This window comes from Bubalus kerabau, chromosome 13 (genome assembly GCF_029407905.1).
Source record: "Bubalus kerabau isolate K-KA32 ecotype Philippines breed swamp buffalo chromosome 13, PCC_UOA_SB_1v2, whole genome shotgun sequence".
Lineage (NCBI taxonomy): Eukaryota > Metazoa > Chordata > Mammalia > Artiodactyla > Bovidae > Bubalus > Bubalus kerabau.
Window position 1 is genome coordinate 43,237,644 of NC_073636.1, and position 16,660 is coordinate 43,254,303.

General features: G+C 41.1%; 1 protein-coding gene across 7 annotated transcripts in view; it reads right to left on the minus strand.

Annotated features, from left to right (window-relative positions):
* TASOR2 (transcription activation suppressor family member 2) overlaps positions 1-16,660 on the minus strand; it is a 66,602-nt gene that overhangs the window by 10,054 nt on the left and 39,888 nt on the right. For 5 of the 7 annotated variants that reach the window (XM_055544147.1, XM_055544146.1, XM_055544144.1 and 2 more), the window contains 9 exons: positions 15,251-15,351; positions 14,275-14,378; positions 13,224-13,296; positions 13,066-13,131; positions 10,817-11,536; positions 6,748-6,990; positions 5,670-5,858; positions 2,524-3,382; positions 350-779 (listed from right to left, as the gene is read on the minus strand). In XM_055544147.1, coding sequence (XP_055400122.1) covers positions 350-779; positions 2,524-3,382; positions 5,670-5,858; positions 6,748-6,990; positions 10,817-11,536; positions 13,066-13,131; positions 13,224-13,296; positions 14,275-14,378; positions 15,251-15,351 — 2,785 coding nt within the window. The remainder of the gene's footprint in view (positions 1-349; positions 780-2,523; positions 3,383-5,669; positions 5,859-6,747; positions 6,991-10,816; positions 11,537-13,065; positions 13,132-13,223; positions 13,297-14,274; positions 14,379-15,250; positions 15,352-16,660) is intronic. The other 2 variants (XM_055544148.1, XM_055544149.1) reach the window with 2 other exon arrangements.

Sequence of the window (16,660 nt, forward strand, 5' to 3'; positions counted from 1 at the left end):
TCAATAAACAATATTCTAGGTAAGACACAATAAGTATTATTCAGCTCAGAGAGAATAAGTAATTGGCCCCAAATCACACTACTAAAAAGCTACATAATTATGGCTGGCTCCTAGATCATCTGACCCTTACGATTCTTTTCCTATTTTCATTTCTTCAATCAGGATGGTAGATAAGCTCCAACAGCAGACAATGTGGAGTTTGAAAACTTAAGTTTCTGGCATTTTAATCCTGTACAAAGAAAATCCACTTTCCTAATAGAAATCAGTGCCTTGTTTTGAAAGTGATTTTATGTACAAAAAAATTTCTTCAAAAGTAATACCAGCATTTTTAGTATTCAGCTTTACTGACCTCATTATTATAAGAACAGATGAAATTCTGGCTTTCTGGGCTTTCCTGGTGACCCACTGTTGCAAACATTTCTTTCTGTTCATTCTGCACCCAGAGCTCCAGGCCTCTCATAGGAGACGGCTTTGTGAAAGGACGCAGGGGGTCAGCGCCAGGGCAAGACACCTCAGCTACATGGCCTCCGGGAGCCTCATTGGCCTCCAGCAGAGGGTCTACGGAGTACCTCTCTACTCTGGAGGGCTCCTCGATTTCACCGAATTCAAATGACTCTAGTGTGCTATTTATGGACACGTATTTTGCTGGGTTGCTGTGTTCAACGACTTTCCGGGATGACCGCACAACTTTGTTCTGTCTGCTATAAAACAGAGCCACCCACATATGCAGCAGAAGCTTCACCTCTTCCACGTTATCCGGTAAATCAGTATTCCAGGGCCTGAGGGTTTAAAGAAGGAACAAATGAAAATAGTTGAAGATGACTCTTTTAGATGACTGTCATATCATAAAGCAAATGCCTTCATCATTAACCTTAGTTTTTATGTTCAGTTTTCTTTTAAAAATTACATGCTGCTGCTGCTAAATTGCTTCAGTTGTGTCCGACCTCTGCGACCCCATAGACAGCAGCCTACCAGGCTCCTCCGCCCATGGGATTTTCCAGGCAAGAGTATTGGAGTGGATTGCCATTGCCTTCTCCAAAAATTACATGAGCATGAAATAAAAATAAGACAAAAATGAAGTTAATTAACAAATAATTACAATGCATCTCATCCCTTCTTTTTACAGAGACAGAGCAAGGAGCTGGAAATCAGAGTTTTAAGTGACTTCTTTCCAAACACAAACTCTGTGAGTGGAAGAACCATGATCAGAACACAGGCCTTTCCGTTCTGAGCCTGGGGCTCTCCCCAAATTCAATGCGAGCTCTCCTGGGAGAAAACAGATACCTTATGTGAATAATGGCTTCAGTGACTTCCCAAATCCTCATCTCTTGGCTTCTGGAAAGTCTGGCCAACTCATTTCTTTTCTAATTCTACATGTCTAACAGTTGGGAAGTCTGAAGATGAAAGTAGTCAGGCAGTTCAACAGAACTGCACTATTTTCAGATCTGAGCTTTGAAGACTCTCCTGAAACCAGAAGGGAGACAGAACACACTTCTGGCCATGTGCCAGGCCAAAGAACAGCAGAGCAAGTGCAGTGAGTCAGAGGGGTTACAGAGTGGGGCTTCAGTGAAGCAGGGTTCAGGGGAAGGAAGTGACCCTCCTGAGCAAATGCAGGCTCTTAGGTGTGAGCTGGTCCTGGAGCGAGAGGAGTCTGAAGGAATTCAGGGCCGCACACAAGCATCATCCCTCTGCTAGGAGCTGAGGTCACAGGGCAATGATTACTGCTAACAGCGATAGTCATTGTTCAATACCAGCCTGTCACCATGCAAACCCTCATACATGGCTATTATTAAACTCATGTTAAAAACATTGCCCACAGACTGTCACCCTTCGCAGGTGTCATCTGGACACTGGTGAGAAATGTAGACTCTCAGGCCCTACCCCAAACAGAGTCAGAACCCACAGTTCAGTGAGCTCCCAGGTTGAGTATCAGGAACGGCCAGAAGTGCTGTTCTGAGAGCTGGGGGAGCCTTGACTCCACACCGAGGCTGGTCCATGCTCCAAAGCCAGTGCTCTTAGCTCTCCACTATTCTGCCTTAGTCCCTAAGGAAGATTTCTAGAAAAACTCCATGTAAACATGCTCACTCACAGCAATGTGACCAACTTGACAAGCTAAAAGTTTTGTTTTTTAAATTATTTACTTATGTGGCTGCACTGGGTCTTAGTTGAAGCACATGGGATCTAGTTCCCTGACTAGGGATTGAACCTAATCCTAATCCTGCTTGGGGAAGGAGGAGTCTCAGCCACTGGACCACCAGGGAAGTCCCCAGGTAATTCTTTAAATGTTTCTTCTGGGATTCAGTCTGCAAAGCATTATTCCTTTACCTCACTATTTTCCAAGATCTTATTTACAGATTACAATTCAAGGACCAGAAAGACTCATGAAGGAGCATCTCAATGATCCACTGCTCAGTATTACTCCCCATTTACTGGATTTTACACCCTTCTTTCTCCCTCCTCAGAATGAGCACAGCATCCCTTCTCCCTACATCGAGGTATCTACCCAATGTCGCCCGTACTCACCCATGCAGTGCTCTAACCACAGTCTTCTCCAGCGGGTTGTTGGTGTACTTGCTGTCTAAGCTGAAAGAGTAATCTGCTTCACACGTGAACGTGACCTTAAAGGAGCCGTCACAGCAGAATACGGTGTGTGAGGAGCAGCGGAAGTCCTGCGGGCCAGTGGGCACCAAACTGCCCCTGTGCCTGAAGGCCAGGGCCATGGAGAGCTTCTGTAGCGGGGACTTCATCTTCGTGCGCAGGAAGGGTATCACCTTTCCCACAGGGGTCCCCATGTCAGAGCCTTTGGTGCTGCTCTTGGCAAAGGCCAGGCCTGGGCTCCCCCTCTTTGAATGTTCTGCGAGGAGCAGGGCGTAGGAATGCTCTGCAGCCACGAAAGAGCTCTGGCTTGCATCGGAACTCTCGTGGGTCTCCTTGGGAAGTGCTGGCTGGGCTTCTGCAGGGGCCCAACTGCCAGGACCCATGCTCTCTTCCTCTGGGCTGACTGTGGGGTCTGAGGACGGCCTACTCTGGTCAGAGGACGGCTTGGGTGACGGCCCACCTTTCTGACTTTTAACTCCTCTGTGGTATTCGTGGTCTGATGTCCCACGCAAAGGCTGTTCTTTAGAAAGCAGAACACTGTTTTGCGGCGGCTCCAGGGAGCAGGAGAGGTTTCTGGGCTCGGGGGATGTCGTGCTGGAGGTAGCAGCACTCAGAGCCAGGTCGGCCAGCATGTTAAGGGCCTGGGAGTCACAGCCGACAACGGAGGTTTCAGTCGGGGCTTTTGGGGCCACCGTGACATGTTCTGGTTGGGCTGTATTTATGCTAATAACATCTTGACCACTGGAAATTTCTGATTGAAGCTGTAAAGCAGTTTCTCCTTTGGCTTCAGTGTAAAAGAAAAAAAGATATATAACATTTGATTTCCATAGAACTAATTCTTTGTTGTATTACTATGGCTCAATGAAAGTCAACAGTTAAGGGGATGTATTCAAGAAAAACCTCTTGGTATGTTGCAAAGTTTGTATTAAGTTTTTATTATCAGACTGAGGTCTTGTCCAGTTCCCTGAGGCTTTATAATGTGTTTACCAGAAGAACCAGTCCTAAGGAGTATGCATATTAATTAAAAAAAAAATCACCCTTTGAAACTGCGTGTACTGATCTACACACAAGGCATATTGCTCAGCTAGAGAAATAGACAAAGACCAAAAAAAAAAAAAAAAAAAAAAAAAACAACCACCCCCAAAACAAGAAAACAAGACTTCTGCCTTCAGAGGGCTTACAGTCTAGTGAGAATCTAAGAGTTTCTAAGTTTAAAGTGTATATTATAGAATGTTAATATACTTCCTTAGAAAACATTTTACAAGTTATTACAAAAATCACCTAAGTTCAAAATAGAGATGATTTTAACCATACTGATGTTAAAATATAATGTTATGATAAGAATAAAACATGAGAACTGTTTTAAGAATATTCTGAATGGCCAATTAACTTCAAGTTTTAAAACTTTAGTTTTTACTTTGAAAACATTTCCTCTCTACTCTGCAAAAAAGCAAATCTCCTCATCTACTGATAATTCTTTCAGCAGGTAGTCAAATCTCCCCATGTGCCTTTGGTCAGAAAACACACGCTCAGGTGGTTTACTTGCCTTCTCAGCCTTCTTAAAAGTGGTTACCACGAAGGACAAAGCTCACAACAGTACCAGGCAGTGAGTCCCTGTAGCAGGTGGCTAGATGGACAGAAAAGCCAACTGTGCCCCTCTTTATAATTAGAAATAGCAGGTCTGATATGAATTACCAACCTGTCTCCAAAGGCCAGTGACAATACGTTTATAGAGGAAACTCTGGCTTATGAGGTCATCAAACAAAAAGATGAGAGTGTGTGTATGGTAAGGAGGGTGGAATTAATCAAGCGCTGCCCAGTTTTTATTTAACATATAAAGCTCCAAGGGAGTGAGGTGGGAGAAAGTGACCCAGAGAGCTGTCTCATGAACCCCCTGGGTGTACTGGAAACACGAAATCCATTTTAGGATCAATGTATGTGCTGACAGTTCATTCTACCCTTTAATACCATGGCTCTTATACCGAGTGTCATTCTGGATAGAATCAAGCGAAAGAGTCCATTTTAATAAATATGTGTCATTTCAGGTAACAGAGAAGGCACTGGCAACCACTCCAGTACTCTTGCCTGGAAAATCCCATGGACGGAAGGCTGTAGTCCATGGGGTTGCTAAGAGTCATGTCACTTTCCCTTTTCCCTTTCATGCACTGGAGAAGGAAATGGCAACTCACTCCAGTGTTCTTGCCTGGAGAATCCCAGGGACGGGGGAGCCTGGTGGGCTGCCGTCTATGGGGTCGCACAGAGTCGGACACTACTGAAGCGACTTAGCAGCAGCATTTCAAGTAAATCACTTAAGTACTGACTTGTTAGAGGTTTTCAATTCATTAAAAATACAATACTGTTTAGCTCTTTTAAGAAATATAGATAAGAAGATGCCAAATGAATTATAAAAATAGAGATTTCAATAAATAAAAACTATATTGAAAACTTTAAAAAGGACAGAAAACTATTAGTTTCAGTAACAAAATGACTGAGCCTTCTTAAACTCTAATATTTCAAGTAAAAGAAATGAAGCAGATTAAGACATAAAAGAAAAATTAAGACATTATTTAAAAGGTGGTAATCTTAACAGTTTTAACTTGGAATATGGCTGCACAATGTATACAGACATTTGCAATACAAGTCAGCCTTTTCCTTATTGCACATTGTGAAAACTTTGGATTTTCTGCCAATGACATCATATACCTCCTCCCACTAATGGACTAGCCTGCAAATACTGGAGGCCAGTTCAGCACAAGGAATTCTAATGACATGGCAAAGAATACAATGCATTACGTATGTGTCTATGTTCATCCTGTTTACAAACTAATTGGAAAGACAGGACCAAGTCACACTAGATAACTGGAAGAGTATGAATGCAATTCTTTAATGTTCTCAAAAGCCCAAAAGGAACTGAAAGAACGGAGAGATGAGTGCAGATCAGAGCCCCAGAAAACGCCTCCATGTGACTGAGCCGAGCACAGGCGACGCACAGCAGTGACCCCAGGTGCGGAGTGTGGGAGCCCGGCACAGGGAAACAGCAGGGGAGAGACGTGGAGCCCTGGGGAGACTACCTTGTGACCGCCTGGGGCGACAAGCAGACTCTCTATAGGCTGTACAGTGATGAGATTTCAGAACATCTTCAGTCATAAACAACTTTGAACAAACTGAGGAAAGGGACTTCCCTATAGGTCCAGTGGTTAAGACTCTGTGCCTCCAATGTGGGGGGCATGGGTTTTGCTGCAGTGAGGTGCACTTGAAAACTAAAAGAAAAAAAAAAGAGGAAAGAAAAAACCAAGCTCATTGGTAATACCATCACATCAACAAAAGTTTCTTTCCCTGAATTCCACCTAAGATTTTTTAAAAATCTAAAGAGAGATAAGAGAGAAAGCAGAATCATGAGATTAGACAGAAAACTGATAGGATTACAAAGGTATGAGGAAATGAAGGTTTTTCTAAACAAGAAACAGCACCACGTAGCACAACAGACTCAAAACTGAAGACCCTGTAAATGGCGCAGGTCTTGCCAAGTGGTGGGGGCTGCACTGCACTCAGAGAGCATGGGCATGAGATCGGTGTGGAGCGAGGTGAAGAGCCAAGGCCACGGTGATTGAGAACTTTCCAGTGATGAGGAGCTTCCAGCAGGTGGAACACAGAAGCTCACATAAAGAGATTCCGTTATCCTCTTCCACAAATGCAGAACTAAATAAACTTAATGCCTTTTAAGACCAAATACAGCATTCTGGATTCCTGACTGCTTTGAACCACCTCTTTACAGTTCCCTCTGGGCAGACTTAAAACCGTCTCCTTTTGATAACTGATTATGGTCCAGGAAAGTACTGCCATATGCTACCTGCTTGTGAATTTAGTCACTTAAAAAGACCATTTATACTTTAACTCTGGTAAACCGTTCCTGTTCAGGCTTTCTGGAAACTGAAAAGTAGGTTTTACTTAGTAAAGGCAAGAATCTTCACACTTTCCTAATTTATTCACAATAGGAAACCAAGTTACTCATCCTGTCCGAGTCTGAACTACAGAAGACAGCAAGAACCTAACAGACTTCAGCTGATCTCATACTAGTCAATATACTATCTTGCAATCTTGATTAGTCTGTATTGTGGTGCTGAAATACATAGGAAGTGTGTTTCTTACCAGGTTGTGGCTGTTTTCTGAGTCTTGGATTCTGATTGCCTTTTACTATATTTACCCTCTGCTTCTGTGGAGGTTTCTTCATGGGTGGCTTAGCCGTTGGAACAGGTGTGTCTGGAGAGGTTGCTCGTTTCCTTGCCCTTTTAGCATTCGTTGCCACTGGAACATCTTTAGAACTAGGAGCTTCCTGGGCTTTCCTATCCAGTTTGGGTATCTGTACGAACTGTGTAGTCAGCACCTCAGCACCTTATGCAGAAAAGACACCATTTTTTAAGGGGTGGGGGCTCACATATTTATCAGCATAGCTTTCTCCTTTGATTTCTTTTGTTGTGTGGGGAATAACTTTAGTAATGGGGAATAAAATATAAAATTTGGGATAGTTCATTAATTTTTTTTAAACAAAGCAAGAGTTAAAAACCTCTCACATAAGTATAAAAATATGAACTTGTTAAGTCTGGTCTATCTATCCAGATTAGAAGAAAATATCAGAGTAATAACTTTATAAAAATAAAACAACAATTAAAAAAAATTCCATAATCTTTGCTGACTGATGTAACAGGTAAGGCTGAATATTCTAGTTCACAGCACTGGGACAAATAATTCAATTTATCCAAAAGCGACAGAGGTCCCATGAAGTGATGTGGTTGAAACCGTAAGCACACTGCAGAGATGAGACTGCAGATTCACAAAGACCTTACATGTTTTTCTTCACTACACCTAAATATTAATACCAAAGCCTTAACACCCGCCTGAAAAAAATCACCTCTTAAGAGAAGATGCAGGAAGGTACACTGAAAAAAATCCTCAACCTACTCCCCTTATGGCAGAAAGTGAAGAAAAACTAAAAAGCCTCTTGATGAAAGCAAAAGAGGAGAGTGAAAAAGTTGGCTTAAAACTGAACATTCAGAAAACTAAGATCATGGCATCCAGTCCCATCACTTCATGGCAAATAAATGGGGAAACAATGAAAACACTGAGAGACTTTATTTTTTTGGGCTCCCAACCACTGCAGATGGTGACTGCAGTCATGAAATTAAAAAACGCTTGCTCCTTGGAAGAAAAGCTATGGTTTTTCCAGTATTCGTGTATGGATGTGAGAGTTGGACTATAAAGAAAGCTGAGCACTGAAGAATTGATGCTTTTGAACTGTGGTGTAGGAGAAGAATTGAGAGTCCCTTGGACTGCAAGGAGATCCAACCAGTCCATCCTAAAGGAAATCAGTCCTGAATATTCATTGGAAGGACTGAAGCTGAAGCTCCAATACTTTGGTGGCCACCTGATGTGAAGAACTGAATCATTGGAAAAGACCCCAATGCTGGGAAAGATTGAAGGTGGGAGGAGAAGGGACGACAGAGGATGAGACAGTTGGATGGCATCACTGACTCAATGGATATAAGTTTAAGCAAGCTCCAGGAGTTGGTGATGGACAGGGAAGCCTGGCGTGTTGCAGTCCATGGGGTTGCAAAGAGTCGGACACAACTGAGCAACTAAACTGAACTGAACTTACAAAATGCTCAGCTTTACTTCTCAGGGAAAGAGCTAAAGGTGGAGGGAGATGAGAAAAAAACTATTTATGACCTGCTCGTATCACACATAGCAAGTGTTTCAATGCTTTAAGAGTTGAAAAAAATGTTAATAAATGTTCCCTGTGAAAACTGTTTTCCACATTGTTTCCTGTGAAAACTATTTTCCATACTGACTATATAAAATTATCATACCTGTGAATGTTTGTAAACATTTTAAATTCACATCATATAGAAAATACTATTTCTAATTGCAAACAGAAAAATGGTACTAAACAGTGTAAGAATGTGATAGTTATTAGTGAAATATAAAAAAGAGACCAATTTCATTTTATGTTTTTGAAAATTAGAGGAATAAGTGGTTTTTTAAAAAGCTTTTAGGGCTCTCTTAATGTTGGACATTTCCCTGGGTTCAATTATTTTCTTCCCTACTAAACTAATAAAGGCAACAGAGCAGCATAGTTTTGTTTGTTCCAGAATAAGACTTCTGATTCTACATCAGTTACAATTTTAAAAAATTTTGCCATTAAAAAAGGCAAAATATAAATCAAACAGGAAAATCAAAGTGAAACTGAAAGTCACTCAATCATGTCCGACTTTTTGCGACCCCATGGACTATACAGTCCATGGAATTCTCCAGGCCAGAATACTGGAGTGGGTAGCCTTACCTTTCTCCAGGGGATCTTCCCAACCCAGGGATCTAACCCAGGTCTCCTGCATAAAAGTGGAAAATGATTAATACTAAATTGAGAAGAGAAAGGAAACAAGATGATCAAGACGAGGGGACATTTAAGATCTGCACGGGCAGGAAGTGAACACCTCTCATGACCCAGGTCCTGGGAAGAAAAGGGGAAACATGACCCTGCAGGGACCACCCTGCTTATCTGCATCACTCAACAGCATGTTTCTCAAACTGCGCACAATAACCCATGGGTGGACTGTCAAATAAACCTAGTGGGCTGCAACCAGAATTCTTTATTAAATGAAACAGAATATATCAGATTATACTGCACAAAGTTAGGGTAAATGTTTTCTGAAATTTCTGTTTCAGTATGTATGCATTTGTGTATACTGGACTAAAACATAAAACACATTTCTTATAGTGGATGAAATTTAAAATGTTTTGAGAAATAGTGACAACATATATGTTGAATTACAGATAATGTATTTAATACCTTTAAGTAAATTCATATAGAGAAGAAAGCCAATACGGCCTGGAATATGTGCGGGAACAGTGTGTGTCTGCTTCATGCTGCCCTTCTTTCCACCACCTTCCTAAACACACACACCATTTCTCAAACTATAACTGGTCAGAAATAACTATTTGTTAAACCAAAGGGTAAAATCTTAATTATCTAGGATCCTAGGGGATCCACACATCTCCAGTATTTCTTCTTTAGGCATCAAAAGTGCTAAATTCACAACATTACAGACAGGGCCGGCTAAGACACATGCTCACAAGCAGCCTCCCGCTTTGCCTGCGATCAAGTACAGAGATGATGGGGAAATGCCTAAGGGGCTCTGGCCACAGTTTGCTCGCCCTTCTCAAAGAGAACATGGAGCGTAAGTTCCCTTAGTTCAGTTCAGTTCAGTCACTCACTCGTGTCTGACTCTTTGTGACCCCATGGACTGCAGCACGCTAGGACTCCCTGTCCATCACCAACTCCCGGAGCTTACTCAAACTCATGTCCATTGAGTCGGTGATGCCATCCAACCATCTCATCCTCTGTCATCCCCTTCTCCTCCCACCTTCAATCTTTCCCAGCATCAGAGTCTTTTCCAATGAGTCAGTTCTTTCCATCAAGTGGCCAAAGTATTAGAGTTTCAGCTTTGGCATCAGTCCTTCCAATGAATATTCAGGACTAATTTCCTTTAAGTTCCCTATTTTTAAACAAATACACTACACATATCTGAGGGGGCTCTAAGCCAGAGTTGTGCTGTCTGCTATGCTCTGCTGGCTAAAGTGCACTTGACTGACACTAAATGGCTCTGGATGCGGGCTCCTACTCAGTTTTCAGGGACAACAAAACCACTTGTGAAGTGTTTCTTTACATACGTCTCCAGGCCACTGGACACTGGTTTCAGTAGGTCCGTACCAGACAGCAGGTCCAGGTGACCACCTTTAGAACACACCAAGGGTTAGAACTCTGCCCCAGGGTGCTCTGGTTGTGGAGGCCCAGGTGGACCCTCTTTAGATGTGCTCCGGCTGTCACTCAAAACTTTCTACCAGTTGCTCTTAGTGTGCCTGATGTTAGGAGATCCTGTCCAATCTGTCCCAGGGCAGTTCAGAAGCTGAAAGACCTTATTTCTTAGAGAGGTAAGTAAATAACTAAGTGGCAACTGGAGCAGTTTTACAAGTGAATAAGAGCTTCTGGTGGGCAGGCTTTTGTCCTGTTGACTTTCACCTGTCACCTAGATCAGTGCTCCCCAGCTCTAGTGTGCATACAAGCCATCGGGAGAGAACTCCTCACAGATGCCACCAAGCTATGGCCCAGGACTGTCACACAGGGTGGGGACACAACGTTTGAAAACCCACATGATGTGCTTACCTCTTTTTCTCCTCTGAGGAAACTGTCCTTTGACTAGCTTGAGAGTCGTGGAAGAGGCGGGACCCTTGTTTTCTCTAGCAGGAGTCCTTTTGGGGAAGGGTCGGTACAAGCTCACCCTTTTACTCTGTACCATGGGCAGCTTGCTTGCCTTTCTCTTGGGCTGCACTCTCAGATTTGGTGCTAGGCTCAATGGGACCAGAGCTCCCTGTCTTGCTTGAAACACATCTTCAGAGTTATTTCCAGTTTCTGTATCTTTTCTTCCTTCTGCCTCTGAGTTGTGAAATTCAGGATCTGGAGTCATCACTAAAGAAAAGCCTGCATCGCATATCCCATCTGAAATAGATGGAGACTGAGGACGCTCTGCCAATAGACCTAACACAGTAGACACTCCCAAAATGTACCCGCTCGCATTTGAAAAGTAAGACTTCAGCTGAGTTAAAGACTGTAAAGGGCACTTTTCAGCTGGAGGAGTCAAGTCAAAACCACTGCACACTTGGCCAGAGAAGCCAGTTTCTTTAAATCCGTCCTGGGAAGCAGCAGTCAGTGGAGGGCTTTTGTTCACTTTGGACAAGTCTTGGAAATTATGCTTTACTAATGTGTTTAGAGAGATTCCTTTTTCAGAAAATGATTTCTTTGCTTCTAGCAGGGCACAATTGAGGGCAGGCAAAACGGGCACCACCTTCAATGAGATGTTGTCTTCAACTTTCAAGTCTGTAAGACCTAAAATATATATGCATGTATTAAAAACCTGAACTTTTTTTTTCCCAAAAATCATGCAGGAAAAAAAATGCTTTATATTACAAAATTATAGGATGGTTAAATATGATGAGTGTTTCAAATGGTAATCTAAATAGCAATTAATAGAAGGCTTATGAATGCACTTAATGAACATAAATATGAAAATACACACAGAATCAAAACAGAGTCATTCAGGAGGGATGACAAGGTGAGAATTAAGAAGGCAGGCCTGCCTCCAGCTCCGAAAAGTAGCACCGGCTCTTAGAGTTGGCGGAGTTGCTTTTCTGTTCTTATCTGTACCTTATATGACCTACTTCAAACTCTCTTAACAAGGTGTTCAAAGGTGAAAACGTCCTTTGGTTCACATTTTGACTTTCCTTTTTCTTCTAGCTTTATTGAGATATAATTGAAATACAGCACTGTGTACATTCAGAATTTACAGCATAATGATTTGACTTACATACATCATTAAACAGTTACCTCAGTAAGTCTAGTGAACAACCATCATACCATATAGATACAAAATTAAAGAAATAAAGTTTTTTTCCTTGTGATGGGAACCAACTGAACTCAAACAAAGTAAACCCCTAAGTAACCCTCAAGTTAATATTATGTAACTAGATTGACTGGAAAATCCCATGGACGGAGGAGCTTGGTAAGCTGCAGTCCATGGGGTCGCAAAGAGTCGGACACGACTGAGCGACTTTACTTTCACTTTTCACTTTCCTGCATTGGAGAAGGAAATGGCAACCCACTCCAATGTTCTTGCCTGGAGAATCCCAGGGATGGGGGAGCCTGGTGGGGTGCCATCTACGGGGTTGCACAGAGTTGGACACAACTGAAGCGACATAGCAGCAGCAGCAGCAGACTGACTAGTCTGTGTTCCTCAATGAAGGAAGAGTGGTGATGGACTCATTAAAGTGATAATCAGGCTTACATCTGACAGCTCTGTGTCAGAGGTTAGACCATGCTTACTCTCCAGTTTTATTCATTAGCTCCCCTGACCAGAGCCTTTCTGGACTTTGTTTTCTAACTACCCTCTGAAATTCTAATACCACCGATCTACTGTATATCTATTTATACTAGATAAATAGATGAGTAATACTTTTTGCCCCTAATAGACAATTCCTTGTCCTGGGGAAGGAGACTAGCAGTCCAGATAAAGGCAAGTGCTTCTGTGAAGACCTTAAGTCCTACTGACGGGGAGACTACAATGAAACTACTTCCTGGCTATTGCTCTTCAAGAACAAATGAATCCAGTTTTGGACATGCTGAATGTGAGGAATATCTGAGACACCTAAGTGAAAAGAGATGTCAATAGGCAGGTGGATACTGAGTGGGGAGTAGACAAGCCAAGGATAAGCCTGCAGAGATGAAGGACTGACCAGGCAGAGTAAAGGGGGTAAGTTATTTCAGAGAAGAAAACAGTTGCCAGAGTCATGTGCTGCTGGGGGTTTAAGATGAGGACTGAAACGTGGCCCACAGCTGTCATGGACTGCCTGTGCCCTTACCTGCTGCTGGTGGAGGTGAGTGGAATAAATGCAACCCATGTACACCTGTCTGCTCCTCTCTAAAACCTACACATAATGAGAATCAGAAGAAAATTAGGTTGCTGATTTGATACTAGTAAACATATTGGAAAACATTTTTTCAAAAAAGTTGTCCTTACCTGTTTCGGACATAAAGGCTGATGACGTAAGTAAAATGAAAAATTCTCGATCTTCTAAGCATTTGATGATTGCCTTAAACATAAAAAAGCAAGAAAGAAGATTCAATTCCCTTCTCCTTCTACCACATTCTTCAGTGATTTTTAACCTTATGAAAAGTTAAGGAAAAAGATTCTTGAAATGTTAGTATTTATGGGAAGCAGAACAATTTTGTCCCCTAGTATCAGAAATTTCAAGTCCCTTACTGCTCAAATAATCTTTGCCTTGTTAGGGCTACATATAATAAATAACTGGAATATCAAGGGTTAGTTTTTGCATAGTGTTCAACTATGTAACAAATCTATCAGAAACTTTTCTCACTGTCATGTTTGACATTTGCTGTGTAAGTATCTGCTTTGTTTCCCGTTAGCCACTACAAATTCAAGGTCATTCAGACCTATGATTAACATCAATAAGCTCAAGTTAACACAAAACATATCACAGAATCCTGGAACTAGAAAAACTGGAAGATATCATCCGTTAAAGGAATCCTTTCCACAGCATACTAGGAGACGGGGACAGGGAGGCCTGGTGTGCTGCGATTCATGGGGTTGTGAAGAGTCGGACATGACTGAGCGACTGAACTGAACTGAACTGAATAACAGGCAATAACATCATTAGGTCCCTGGTAATAAGAAATGCAGACAGAAAATGCAGCTCTTCTTTCCCATTATTCACCATTTCAAAAGCCTATATACATATAACAAAGACAAAATCCAATGTTCATATAATAATCATTGAGTTAAAAAAAAAGAATAAAATATACCACTTCATGAAGAGATAAAATACTGTATTTCAAAAATTGACAGGTCATAAGCCTACAAATCTGATACATTAATAAATCATTCACTAACAACTCAAGTATGAAAAAAAGACTTCTAATTCTTTACTAGAACGCTACCCACAGGAACCATCACTATGGTGCTTCTCCATATGTTTCTCCCACAGTCCCTGTGTATCAAGTTCTCAATTTCAGGGAAAATAATAATTATATGTTAAATGGATGACTCTTACCAACTGTTCCCTTTTAATGTATTCTATTAGTTTATCTACTTTCTCCCCCCGTTTGTTTGAGAGCTCCACTTCATACATATTGAAGCACATGTCTTGGCAACAGACTGTGGAAAAAAATCAGAAACACAGAACATTTCTTATTTTTAAATACTATGATGCTTTTTTTTTTTTTACAACCGGTTTATTCATTTTATATTTTAAAAGAAGAAATAGGAATACTATTCAAAAAACATGGATCATTCAATGTTCTTGGTTATAAAACCCCTTAATAAAAAGTGACTGTATACAGTATTTAAAAACAATGCTTTTATTTATACTACACTAATATAAAGTTAACAAGACAAATAAATATAAATAAAAACATCAATGTTGTCATGAATTAATCTAAATGACTAAGAACTTTCCTTCTCATGTTTTCTGCTTTATTTCATTTAAAAGTACAGGTGACCCTTGAATGCCTCTCCCTCAACCCCCTGTGCAGTCAGTATTTCCAATATATGATTACCCTGGGTAATCATGATTCCACATCCAAGGATTGGGTGGTACTGTAATATGTACTACTGAAAAAAAACTGTTTATAAGTGGACTTAAGCAATTCAAATCTGTGTTGTTCCAGAGTCAGTGGTAATAAATAAAAACAACCACAAAACCTCTGTTCTCCTTAAAAGTAATGATTATGAGTTACCAACTGTTTGTAAGCGTATCTCTGCTTAATTCCCTCAGTGTTCTATATTAAAGCTAGTCTCTGCCATATTAAATGAAGCTACCATTCATCACTTTGAGCTGGCCTCCCAGGAACTGAATCACATGGTTACTCTATCCCTTTCACAAAAGACCCTTTTAAGAATCACTTAAGGGAAAAACAGAAGTAAGGAGGGAGAGAAAGTGTGTCTGCACGCATGTGTGTGTATGAAAGAGTGGAAAACAACTGGAACAAAGCTCAGGACACACAGTGTACCATGACATCTGAACAGACCTTTGTGCTCCATGTAATTCTGTTTTTTAAAAGCAGCTTCTGGTAGTCTCTCTTTCAAAGATGACACTTTCATTACATACTTAAAATCTAGTTCATGTGGTCTAAAAAACAAAACAATATCATGTAATGTAATAAACACTAAAACTAGAGCTTCAAAACTTTCGATTTTCTAATATAAATGAAAACAAAACTATTAAAATCACAAAAATTTTTAAATCTATAAACTCTAAATCAAATAATGTATATACTCATAAATACTAGAGATTTTTGGGTATATGACCTTATAAATTGGCTTCCCTGGTGGCTCAGACAATAAAAAATCTGCCTGCAACGCAGGAGATCTGTGTTCAATCCCTGGGTCAGGAAGATACCCTGAAGAAGGGAATGGCAATCCACTCCAGTACTCTTGTCTGGAGAATCCTATGCACCAAGAAGCCTGGCAGGCTATAGTCCACGGGGTCACAAAGAGTCATGCATGACTGAGGACTAACACCTCATAAACCATGGTTTGCAAATATATTCACATTAACTGAATGCATGCATTTTCGTTATAACCAAAATATCCGTAAGTGTGGAATAATTATGTATTCTGGAATGGAGTGAGAATCTTCTAGAAATTATACCACATAAGAGTTGAAAGCTTTCGACAATACAGGACTGCCTACCATGCAGGGCCACATAAAGAACCACATCTAGACTAGCACCATTTCCTTCTTTAAAACTTAGTTCAAAATACTTGTACACTTACGGATACCTCCTTTTCCCCCTAAATACTTCTCTGTGTGCACTTTTAAGAAAAACATTTCCTTCTATAACCACACACACACACACACACACACACACACAAAAGATATACCCATCTGAATGCAGAGATCCAAAGAATAGCAAGGAGAGATAAGAAGGCCTTCCTAAGTGATCAATGCAAAGAAATAGAGGTAAACAATAGAATGGGAAAGACTAGAGATCTTTTCTAGAAAATTAGAGATACCAAGGGAACATTTCATGCAAAGATGGGCACATTAAAGGACAGAAATGGTATGGACCTAACAGAAGCAGAAGATATTAAGAAGGCGTGGCACTAATACACAGAAGAACTATACAAAAAAAGATCTTAATGACCCAGATAACCATGAGGGTTTGATCACTCACCTGGAGCCAGACATCCTGGAGTGCGAAGTCAAGTAGGCCTTAGGAAGCATCACTAGGAACAAAGCTAGTGGAGGTGATGGAATTCCAGCTGAGTTATTTCAAATCCTAAAAGATGATGCTGCACTCAATATGCCAGCAAATTTGGAAAACTTCAGCAGTGGCCACAAGACAAGGAAAGGCCAGATTTCATTCCAATCCCAAAGAAAGGCAATGCCAGAGAATGCTCAAACTACAGAACAATCACACTCATCTCACACGCTA